Below are 11475 nucleotides of genomic sequence, written 5' to 3' on the forward strand. Positions count from 1 at the left end.
TTGCTCTAGGCGCACACCACCACCCGAAACCTCAAGGCATACGCTAGAGCTTGTCGCTCTGATTCGGCTTGCGATTCGGATGACGCATGATGTGGGGGAGCCCTGCCGTTCTGCCTACCAGAGGCCGACGAGAAGAAACGCTGTCATTTCTGCCCCAGCAGGTGCTTCAAGTAGAGGCAGCATGAAGAGTAGAAAAGGTGCAGGCAGAGGAGAAAGAGGGAGAGGAGGAGAAGGACAGCTGAACCTTGAGGCGCCGAGGGTTTGACCATCAACATGGAAACGCTTGCCGTTTGTGTTGGTAGCTATATCGAGCACTTATTTGCTGCTACATACATTGTTAGGTATGACACTACCTAGGTACTCCTCCATTTAGGCAGCAAGTATAATAAGGACTAATTACTTTTAGCGCTTAGTTAGCACTATTATGTGTTTATTTCCTTGTAGTAGATAGTTAAATTCATTGTACACTATGTATGAGGTAGCGTTCCTAATGAATCTAAGTCTCATTTATTCCACGCTGTTTGTTAAGCTAGTAATCTAGTAGTTATTAAAAGCTTTATAATTAAAGGATTTTATTATAAAGGATTGTATTATAACCAAAGGAATCTATATAGAAGTAAGACATTGGAAGTAGTTAACTTATAGAAAGGAATTGTTAGAACCCTCCCGATTCCTCTTCCTCTATATAGATAAACCTAGATAAATCAACGCACTTATCGGTTAGTACTATAACTAGTGCCTTCTTGTAACCATTCTGTCCTATTTATACCTCTAATATGTTCCTTTTAGAAGTATCCTGAGCGACCCTTCTTTCCGCTTCCCTCCTTCCATTTAGTAGGCTTGGCAAAATCGACGGCCGCGTCAGAGACCTGGTTAAGAATCGTAAAGACAGTCTTGAAGTCGTCAGGGACCAAGTCATCGCCGCCACAGGGATGCAAGAATTGCTGGAACGCGCCAATCTGATCCGCCGCGCCGTAGGTAAACTTAATCAGCTTGGCAACTTTGATAAGCGTCTTCATTGCCTTGGACATGAGCTTGGCCTCCGGGATCATATTGTACCCCTCTTGGAGAACTAGCTTGATCGACTGTGCGTATACATAGCAGGTAATCTGAGTCATGACAGGCAACATCTTGACAAATGTCTCTCCGAGCTCATTGACAATGGGGTTGTCGCAAGTGCACTTGCCGGGAGCGACGTATATACCTGGAGTAAACTTCTCCCAGGGGATCGTCTCGTTCAACGGGTAGAAGCCAACACAGGTGTACGATGTGGTCAACCCGGCGGCGCTGTTGATATCGTTGGAGTCCTTGCACACCTCGCGGCAGTCGTTATGCGTCGCCTCCCAGTTTGGTGGCTTGTAGAAGATGCACTTCTGCGAGTTCTCAAAGTAGTCCTCCCAGCCACCGTGGTTCAACGCGTCAGGCAAGTCGCCGTCTGGCTTCGACGGATCTGTCGTGGAGCCGCTGCCATCCTTGCAGCTACCACTCTGGCAGCCTGTACCGCAGTGAGAATCGGTCGAACCACACCAGCCGGCCGGCGAGCAGCAGTCTCCTTGAGGCCATGTACCGCAGATGGCGCCGTTTGCGCCGATACCGCAGGTTCCGTCAGTCGTCTGCACGCCCTTAAAACACTCGCCGCTCAGGCAACCAGAACCACAGTAGTCATCCGTAGAGCCACAGTACCCGGCAACGGAGCAGCACTTTCCAAAAGTGCTGCCAGTGCAGGTAGTACCACCGTTGGCCGGGCCACACTTGCTGTCAGTCGAGACGGGGGCAGTGTCAGAGTCACCTGTGCCCGAGTTGAAGTCGACACTCCAAGCCATGGTGCCGCCGAAGCAGTAGTTATTAGCGAATTTCTTCTTCATGGCGACAGTCTCTTCGTCGTCGTAGCCAACCCATTGATCGTCGAAGACGAGTTCTTTCATCATGGCGCCCTCGAGGAGGCGGGGTGTGATGTTCTTCTCTTTGATGAGGCCCTGGATCTCGACGAGGGACATGACACCTGCATTGTTGGTGCACTTTGCGGGCTTTGAAGGGCCCTTGAAGCCGCATCCGAGAGTGTTGCAGCTAGCGTCTACGTATAAATGTTAGTCTAGTCCTATCGAGGTGAGGAGGCCTGTTGGCTCTTTGGGAACATACCGGAGAGAGTATAACTGCGTCCGTACCATGCCACGCCAAAGACAATCTTTGAAAAGTCCATGTCGTCGTACACAAGGGGGATAGTGTTGTTGTAGATCTCGCGGACGTCGGCCTGCCCACGGACAATGGAGCCTAGGGTCTTGGTGTCGGCGTCCCATTAGCTGTGAAGATCGTAGGTCATGAAGCCAAAGTGATCAACATATGGCTCGAGACCTTTGCCGTCGAACCATCGCAGGTACCAGTAGTCAGGGGCGAGCGTTAGGCTGATGCCGTAGTTGGTGCCGTATGCGGCGCGCATCTCCTTGAGAAGCAAAACGAAGTTCGCAATGTCGGCACGTGAGCCGCCCCGCTTGGGATCACCCGGGTACTCCCAGTCGAGGTCCATACCCTGGAAACCGTACTGAGGGGGTTGGTGTCAGCGGAATCTTGAGACTGGTGATTCCATAAGAAACCTACTTTGTCCATGAATGCTTTGCCAGAGGTGATGAAAGCGGCGCGGGCGGCAGGGCTCGCACAGATATCATGCCAAGTGGTATGCGTCGTCCGGTTCACATCACTGAAGTCATAACCACCCACAGCAATCCAGGTCTGCAGACCGGCCTTCTTCAGGGCGGTAAACTCTTTCATGAGAGACTCATCAGCAGCCTCTGCAGGAACAACGGCGTAGGAGACCGGGTCAATGGATGCGAAAGCAAAGTTGAGGTGTGTGTAGCCGGTGGTCTTGATCTGTGAGGGCAATATGCGGTTGCAGACGCGGTTGCGGACGTTGGAGGCCTGGTAGTATCCAATGGTGCGCTTCGAAGCCGTGCCGGAGCCCTCGCCGCACGTCTTGGGGCGAAGAACCTCACACTTTCCGAAGCCTTGCTGGCAGAGGGAGAACTTGTTGGGACCAACGCAGTGGGTTTCGGAAGTACCGCACCAACCTCCTGTGAAGACCATGTGTTCAGTTCGTGGTCCAAATAGAGTAGTTAAAGAGAGTTATCTTGAAAAGACAAACCGGAACTGCAGCACAAGTTCATGCCACACTTGATGGCGCCGCCTTCAGATTGGACACCGCACATGGCCGTGGCATCGCAGTTGCTCTTGCAGCCTTCGCCGCAGAGATCGCCGTAGCCACAGACACCGTTCTTGCCGCAGCAACTATTAGTGGATAAGATTTCGTTAGCTATATGAACTTAACGAAGCTGGAAAACGTGAATATGTCTGGCTTACCTGCCGTCGGCACACTCGCCTGTGGGACAAAGGAGGGCACCGGCTCCGGGGGCTTCGGTCTGTCTCTTAAAGATGGCGGCGCGCTTATCCCACTCGGATACGGGTGGGGCGCCTATCTGTCGGCGCTCAGGCATGTACTCTGTGACGTTATCCTTGAGGCTCATGTACTCGGCCAGAGGGTCACGACCGGCATCTGCGTACGGGTTCTGGTGGGTAAGGGAGGGAGGGCGTTCACAGCTTCCATTCTGGATGAAAACTGCGGCCGTGAGAACGGCCGCGAGCAATTGTGTGCCTCCCATAATGATAGTTATTGCTGGAAGGTAGTCCAGACGCTAAGATAGAGAATGGAATGAAAGCAGATGGTAATGATCCAGGAATTGGTTTTCGAAGAATGCAGTCGTCTCCGGATTATACATGGAAACTAAGCATAGCGATAACGGTTAATTTTATTGTGAATTCATCACATTTCCCATGTCATGAATATATGCCTTAGCTGTATGAACAACCTTGCCCGACCCCATATTGCCTTGGGTGAGGCTTTTTCCTCTCCTCACCCCGGACGAAAACAAAGATCCACTCACAATAGCTAGCAAAGAGGATCTTGGTGATGATTCAAGGGCAGTCTTTGCTAGAGATGGGCTGGAGTTCGTGAGGCGCCAGTGGGAGATACGAGCAGTATGGATATTCGCAGAAACTGATCACGTCTAGACTTGACGACGGAGGTGTTGCTACGCTTCTTTGGGAACATGAGGCCGAGCCGTCGAATTTGGGCCCGCAAGCTTAAGCTGCTGCCTACCTTTGACGGGTCCACGTACCAATACGGCTCCTGTGCTCACAGGCGGCAACTATTATGCTTGAACGGGGTTCCCGAGTCTCAGGGACTCGGGAAGATTGACCGGGAGTCGATAAACCAGCATTGCCCATTCCCGTGACGAGAACGTCGATTCGAGGTGGTTGTTGACGTCTACTGGTAGTGAACCCTTACCAAAGCATTCCATACCAAAGCATTCCATTCCTGCAAAGTGAATTTTGCCAGCCTTTGGCCAAGCCATAGTCATCGCAGAACGTAGTGTTTGCGTGCAACTTTCCTGGGCTCTGCATTCCTGAGTCGGTCGGCAGCAAGCGAGATATCACCACCTGATCCGCAGACAAACCTACACAAGCCGAGGCCAAGAGATATGAACAAAGCTTAGTATCGGGGTCCACTGTCTGTGCCGCGACCCATGGCTGGAAGGGGGGTGGAGAACGTGGACCTGGAAGGATTTCCTCCTTGTCTAGTGTTGAATTTAGATTCATTACCATCCGAACAGGTCACTCATTAGTCTCAGATACCGTTGTGCAGGCTTTCGGCATCTGCGGGAAATGCGTTGCTTTGCATTGACAACTGAATGCCCCGAAGCTTTTGTACAAGATGCCCCAAGCCGGAGTTGTAAATAAAGGTCTGGCTTCTTGTGTCGCTACACTGGGTGTCATTCTAGTTAGAAACAACAGATATATTAATTCAATGCTACTGTGAGAATAAACGTATTGAAAATGTGACCAAGACCCTTACGTCGACAAGCACTTACATTCCACTTGCAGAAGTTGAAACCCGCGGAGTACAACTACCTGACACACGATAAGTAGCTATTGGCAATATTGTCGTGTTTGCGACCTTGGAGAGCAGAATTGAGGAGCACGCCTAACTTCAAGGTTTTAACAGATCACAAGAGCCTAAAATTCTTTATGAAGAGACGGGCACTCTCTAAAAGACAAATTCGCTGGGCGGAGAAACTGGTCCAGTACGACTTCCAATATGAGTACCGCCTGGGAATGGAATCAGTTGTGCCCGACACATGCTCTTGCTGAGAATAAGGTGAATCATCGGGCTGGAACAACAAGGGAGAGCTTGGCAGGGTTATGTAGCTTCTCCCGGAGTCAACCCTTACTGGAGAAGCAGAAGGCGCCGATCAGTCGGAAGTACCAAAACTAGTAGTGCTCGAGGACCAACCGGAATTGCAGCAGCTCTGGGAAACGGCATAAAATTCGGATGAAGATTGTCAGCGTATTTATCGAGCGGCGTCTATAGTATGCTACGGTAAATAGTCAGCGACAGAGGAAACAACTGGACTAGCCGGTTCTGGAGGACGTTCTGCGAACTATCGGGAGTAGATCGCCGACTGAGCACCGCCTACCACCCACAGACAGACGGACATACAGAGCAATATAGCATAGAGATACCGGTAACCCTGTAGGCGTATTTCTGCTTTTCACAGAAGGATTGGGGAAGAACTTGCTGTGACAAACGATTTGTAATAATTAATTAAATGCAAGGTTACAATGCTAGGTTGTTTAGCCTTGTTAATGTAAAGGTCTAAGGTCTGTCTTTAATAAGATAACTTGAAGTCTTTCTTAAACAGAGTGGGTAAGTGTACATTTAAGGTCGCTTATGTGCAAGAAAATTTCAAATGGTTGTGTAAGATTTTGTTCCTCAGAAGTCCTCAAAAACTATCACACAAGAGGCCAAGGCTAAAATAGTTCTTATAGAGCAGCCTATATTACATTAAGCATATTAGAAGAACTGCTACTTCTAACTTATCTGTATACTTAACTTATCGCCCTTGATGTTGGGTAGATTCAAATAGGGACCTAGGGAACTTGTATTATAGGTTAAGGTTATAGACAAAGTTGACCTATCCGAGAGCAGGGAGGTATTAAGAATACGATCGTCAGGGATGGGATCATGACCCAGTAAAGAATCGAGGCGTACACGTTTTTGTCCCCTGTCTTCTTCTGAGACCTCAGTATACCACCTGTCCAGATCAACAAGGCTACCACGATCCTCCTTGCACAGCCGACTTCGCCTTTAATGACTAGCACGCTATGAACCCCTGCCCCCGTAAAAACTCAACAAATCCGTACCCAATAACTTTTCGGCTCTCCACTTAAAGCCAACTCCCTTCTTGCTTTGACGCAGAATAACAGACCGCTGTAGACCTGCTAGCATAAAAGGCTTAATAAGTATTAAAAGGGCCTAGGCAAGATAAGATAACACGAATTGACGGCTAGCGTTGTTGAGGTATTAAAGGCGCGTATTACGGTATAGGCTAGAGAACTTTTCTACGTTGGTCTTAAAGACGTATAGCATATATGCCGAGGCTATAGTAGTAAGTAAAGCATCTGATATGCCCGAAGCGAACTCAGGCTTCAGGATAATAGAAAAAAACAGGTATTAAAGCAACTATATATATTAGCTCTTAAGCGGATAATTTTCCGGGAATCATTAACGTCACGCATATCCACCCTAAACTACAATATGCTATTCCATATAAACTATTTGCCTTCTTCCCTTGGTATTTTATAGGTACTAGTAAGGCTAAAGCCGTGGTCAATTAGCGCGCAGCTTCGACAAGTATTAGTTACAGGAGCTGACTTTAGGTAAGGCTAGGCGTTAAGGATAAAGCCGTGCGGTTATCGCTAGTTGCAGAAGCATAGTATAACAAGGTACTAGTACAAAGCTACTACTTAATAAAAACGTGTGCATTAGTTTAAAGGGTTAAAGCATAGGTAATGATAGTTAGATAGAAAAGGAAAGAAGAAAGACACGATGGACTGATAACCAGGGTTGACAACAAAACAATACTCCCTAGGCGTTAAGACCCTATATATCAGAATTTGGTCTAAGATAGGCTATATACCTTAGCGGTCAAAGTAAAGTCGTCCTAAGTCAAAGGCATTGTGAGTAATAGTCCAGTAAGCAAGGAGCGTAGTGTAGTAGTGTAAGTCCTTAGGTTGCCCTGTCGTGCCTGCGTCGCTTTCATTGACACGATTAACATATGGTAAGGCGAGTAGGAGGTCAAGTGGCGGAGGGTAGGCTGGGTGAAAGAAGTAAGCGGTTTGACTGTTGTTGTTGTTGTTGTTGTTGTTGTTGTTGTACGTTGAAGGAATCGTGAGGGGAGAATGGCGAAGGCAGATGGGCACGGAATTTATGTCATGCTACTTCTAGTTGCGTAGTGTGGTGTTAATTGTGATCCAGTTGAAGTTGATGACGTTAATGTTTCCCATGAGTGTGCGCGTGGAATCTCGAGACCAGTCGGAAAAGGTACGGTTGAACCACTTTAATATGGCTTATATGCTATGTATTAGCTAAGAGTTTTATTAGCAGTGTGCCTGTTTGAAACCGAGCTGTATGCTAGTTAATCCTTTAGAGAGTATTGCTTAGATGGGGATCACCGTAGTATCTATGGAAATCTTTATCTTAATTAGCGACTGACATAAAATCAGGACGGCATCATAAAGAGACAAATTATGCCATGCATCTCGTGTTATCTAGGTGACGATATGACTGAAGTGGCTCGGCTATCGAGCGTGCAGAAACCGAACCGGCATCTTGAGGGGCCTCCTGCTCTAAGGAGGGCACCCAATTCTCAAATCATTCTGCCTAGAAAAAGCAAGCAATTATGGATAGAACGATAAAGCTTTATGTTAGTACACCTTTGCATTACTTCTCTTATTGTGCAAACTATAACATCAGCCGCTTAGAAATGTAATCTAGTTGGGTGCGCTCTAAAGCGCTGAGTAGTGACCGCATTGTCCAGCACTGAGTTCCTCGCTGGCATCGCAGAAATTTAGCAGTCCTAAATTAGACTAGGGATATTAAGTATAATCCAGTTGATTTTCGCGACTCTAATTACTTAAGTGAGACTGGCAGCTGTATTCTAGTTCCTGGTGGGCAGGATGGATACTAGAGCCCTAGCGAAGGGCCACAACCCGCGCCTGCGTGCATACCCCGTCTTGCGGCTCCCCCCGTATCCGGCCCATTTCTGCGCGCCCTAAAGCCACAACTTCTGACCGGCGAGCACACTCAACGTCTGGTCTCCCTTATTGTTAAGTTATCGGTTTGTTAAGTTATCGGTCAATGTGGCTTATTTTTGCGCAAGCTTGAGGCAATTGGAAGCTTCAGTCAAACTCCCCAACAGCGATCCCGTCGCCCTGCGATGCCAGCTCCTAGCCTCGGCAATCCTCTCTCTCTGTTCATTCTGCTTCCCAAAATCGGTTAACGTTTGTCGGCTATAGCAGCAGTCCATGAATCTGAAATTCTCCAAAATAGGGTTAAGTGAGGATGGCTTAAGTGATAACCAGCAAGATTGAGAGGGAAGTTAAGAGGTGGCCGAGGAAAGGTACCGCAAGCTTATCCACGTCCTCGTTTGCACCCAAGGGTTTCGCTCTATATTAAAGCGGATAAAAAGCCCCAAACAGTAGCGGTTCTTGCGATGAAACGATAATCAACTTAGGTACATCTCCATCGTCGACGCTTTTGTTCTAGCGGGCGCTCAACTTTGACCACTTTCAGGAATTCATGAGAGACGATTGTCATGAGGCCCTCGGGTTCCGAAAAAAGTGGGACTTGCTACAATTAGGTTGCTCAGTAGTAGATGACCAATTTCACATTGTCAATGTGTGAGTACTAAGAGTAACAGTTGCGATTGACTTCTAAGATGGACTCTGCTTTTTGCCCATAGCAATATATGCCTGAGATGGCAGAATTCTTTCCTTATAGCTTGCTCAGACGTGCACACTCTGGATGGGTCAATTGTTGAAATTATCTGGGACGGCGAAGTGTTTGCTTGGAAACAAGGCATAGCTACGTAGCTGGGTTGAGGCTCATGTCAAAGTCTGAGCTTATGTGTGGAGGTGAGATTGAAGGCGGGGCTAGAGAACATCAGCCGAAAAGCCGGGGACTCCGCCAGGCCGATAATCGGATGACAGGCACGCGGCCCAACCCAAACCCATCGTCGTATTGGATGGAAGTCCTTCTTGGCGAAACCACCGGGAAAATTTTGCAGCTGGCTTCAGCTTATGATTTGGCTACGTTACCACATCTGGAGCGTTGCTTTGGATCTCAGACTGCAATATTAATCTTGTGACACACTGACGATGCCATCTGAGTCGTTCGGGTGACGTCTGGTCGTGTACGTAGACTATTGCCCAGTTTTTCCCTGGCTTCTACCAGGCTAACCCACGGCCGATGACATGCACTGTTCATTGTTGCAGTGTATGGGAAGCTTGGAGGATTTGTCCCATAGTGTTTGGGGAGCCACTCAACACAGTTATGGTATCACACACGTTTACTCCGGATCCTGGCATGAGTGAAGTAAATCCACGCCTCTGCCAAATCAGCTATGCACAGATAAACGTGTTTAAACGCCGCTTATGTTTGTCATGAAGCTAATGCGGGGTTATGACGCGACTCAACTTGAGGTTTTAAATATTGTCTAGGAGACATTTTGAAAAGTAAAAACAGGCAGGGAAGCCAACCAATAGCTTCGGTATCGTTCGTGGAAGCTACAAAATGGTTCCAGGATGTAGTGCTATTATATAAGTACGCCTAGCAAAATCTCAGACGATTGAAGTTTCAATACTCTCTGTTTGGTTAGGCAAGCGGAAATTTCTATGCATCAGATCGGGCTTGCTAAGTTATTGGTTCTGTGTCTTTGAGCAGGGCTCACCCCCAGTGTAGCCTTTACCCTACGTAGATGACTGGTGATCGAATCCTAATTGAAAGAATGACATTTGTCTTGGAAGCTTCGGGAGCAAAGCTCAGCCCGCGCCGCAGCCTATATGGTAATAGGTAGAGTGCATAATGAAAATGGATTGGGTGTCTGCCTTAGGAAGACCACCCAGGTATAAATATCCGGTAAGTCCTCGTCTTTCACGCTCCGTTTTTCGTTCATCAACGATAAACTCATCTTGTAACAATCTGCCTATCACATTTTCGTCTACTATTTCCACTCAAAACACGTTGACCCTTCTTCCTCCTCATCACAAACTCCAGCACGCAACTATGCATGTCTCATCTCTTCGTCAAGCTGCTACCCTTGGCATGACATTTTATGTCGCAGCTACTGTTGCGGCACCCGTAGCCTTGCCAGCTGCTGATAATGTTGATGAAGCAGCTGGGATCGTTGAGGTGAGTTAAGTTCCTTCCGTCGTCACTACAAAACGTCACTGGATTTGGTTACACACTAGATGCTGATATTAAAGCAGCGTGCACCCGAGTTCATCGTAAGTGGGTTCTGAAATGAAACGTTTTGCCCCCAGCATCTCTCTGCACGTTTTTGACTTATTTTCCACACTCACAAACAGCCCGGCAATGATAATCTGAAGCTAAGCAGTTCTTTCTAAATATTCTTCACTATTTCAAAGTCTTGTTAACATGTCTAATACAGGCCCCCGATGACTTTGTTGCCGCGCGCAACGAACCAACCTATTTACGGGGTGATACGGACAACGAAGTCCAGCAGGGTCAAACCCCCGATAAGCGCGGCATTGACGATGATATAGGAAAACTTTTCAACAAGGGCATTTCTGGGACTGGTGATATCAAGGGCAGTGGCTCTTTTAATGAAAAGAACGGCCAATTCAAAGGCGACATCAAGGGTAATATCGATGGAGGAAAGCTTGGTAAAGTCAAAGGCGAAATCAAGGGTGATGGCTCTGTCAATGAGAAAGGCGCAAAAGTCAAAGGCGACATCAAGGGCAGTGTCGATGGAGGGAAGGCCGGTAAAGCCAACGGCGAAATCAAGGGTGGTGGCTCTGTTAATGGAAAGGGCGGCAAAGTCAAAGGCGAAGTCAAAGGCAATGTTAATGGAGGAAAGGGTGGTGGATCTAAGACGGGAGATATCAAAACTGGCAGTGGCAATAAGGGCGGCAACAAGGGCAGCAAGAAGGGCGGCAAGTAGCAACAAATAACCTGAGATTGTAGCCAGCCATCATGTGGTTTCCTGTTACCAACTTGACAATTTACTCTACTACCTTACTCTTGTTTTGAAACGGCGGCTGACAATGACCAACTGTGACACTAGGCCAAAAGATCCGGCAGTGCAGGTGAACACGTGTAAAATGCTGCCGAAGCTGCTTATGAGGGATCATGGGCTATATCGTGCGCTTCACGCTAATCGACCTGATATAGCCGGGTTGGGTGTCGAACCCGGCCATAGTTTATATGCAAAATTGTAGTGTAGACCGTCTGACTGGCTGCCATGGTATTATGTTGCTTACTTTGACGAACGCCGGACATAAGAAGTTGTCGTAGAGTCACCACTTAGGGTAGAAAAGACATAAGGAAAACGGCTTAGATTTCTA

At 47.9% G+C, this 11475-nt stretch overlaps 3 protein-coding genes across 3 annotated transcripts; 1 reads left to right on the forward strand and 2 right to left on the reverse strand.

Moving 5' to 3' along the window:
* Positions 1–785: 785 nt before the first annotated feature.
* ColSpa_06510 (chitinase-3-like protein 2) lies at positions 786–2200 on the reverse strand (the record flags this gene model as incomplete). Its single annotated transcript, XM_049272722.1, has 2 exons — positions 786–2074; positions 2140–2200. The coding sequence occupies 2 exons, from the start codon at positions 2198–2200 to the stop codon at positions 786–788; spliced, it is 1350 nt and encodes a 449-aa protein (XP_049128679.1).
* Positions 2201–2296: 96 nt separating this feature from the next.
* On the reverse strand, positions 2297–3650 carry ColSpa_06511 (killer toxin subunits alpha/beta; the record flags this gene model as incomplete). The annotated part of the gene is made up of 4 exons (XM_049272723.1): positions 2297–2527; positions 2596–3065; positions 3137–3279; positions 3352–3650. 4 exons carry the CDS (start codon positions 3648–3650, stop codon positions 2297–2299), a joined length of 1143 nt encoding a protein of 380 aa, XP_049128680.1.
* Positions 3651–10174: 6524 nt separating this feature from the next.
* Positions 10175–11072, forward strand: ColSpa_06512 (uncharacterized protein; the record flags this gene model as incomplete). The annotated part of the gene is made up of 2 exons (XM_049272724.1): positions 10175–10300; positions 10560–11072. 2 exons carry the CDS (start codon positions 10175–10177, stop codon positions 11070–11072), a joined length of 639 nt encoding a protein of 212 aa, XP_049128681.1.
* Positions 11073–11475: the final 403 nt, after the last annotated feature.

Source organism: Colletotrichum spaethianum (genome assembly GCF_022836535.1).
Source record: "Colletotrichum spaethianum MAFF 239500 DNA, contig15, whole genome shotgun sequence".
In the NCBI taxonomy this organism is placed as follows: Eukaryota; Fungi; Ascomycota; class Sordariomycetes; order Glomerellales; family Glomerellaceae; genus Colletotrichum; species Colletotrichum spaethianum.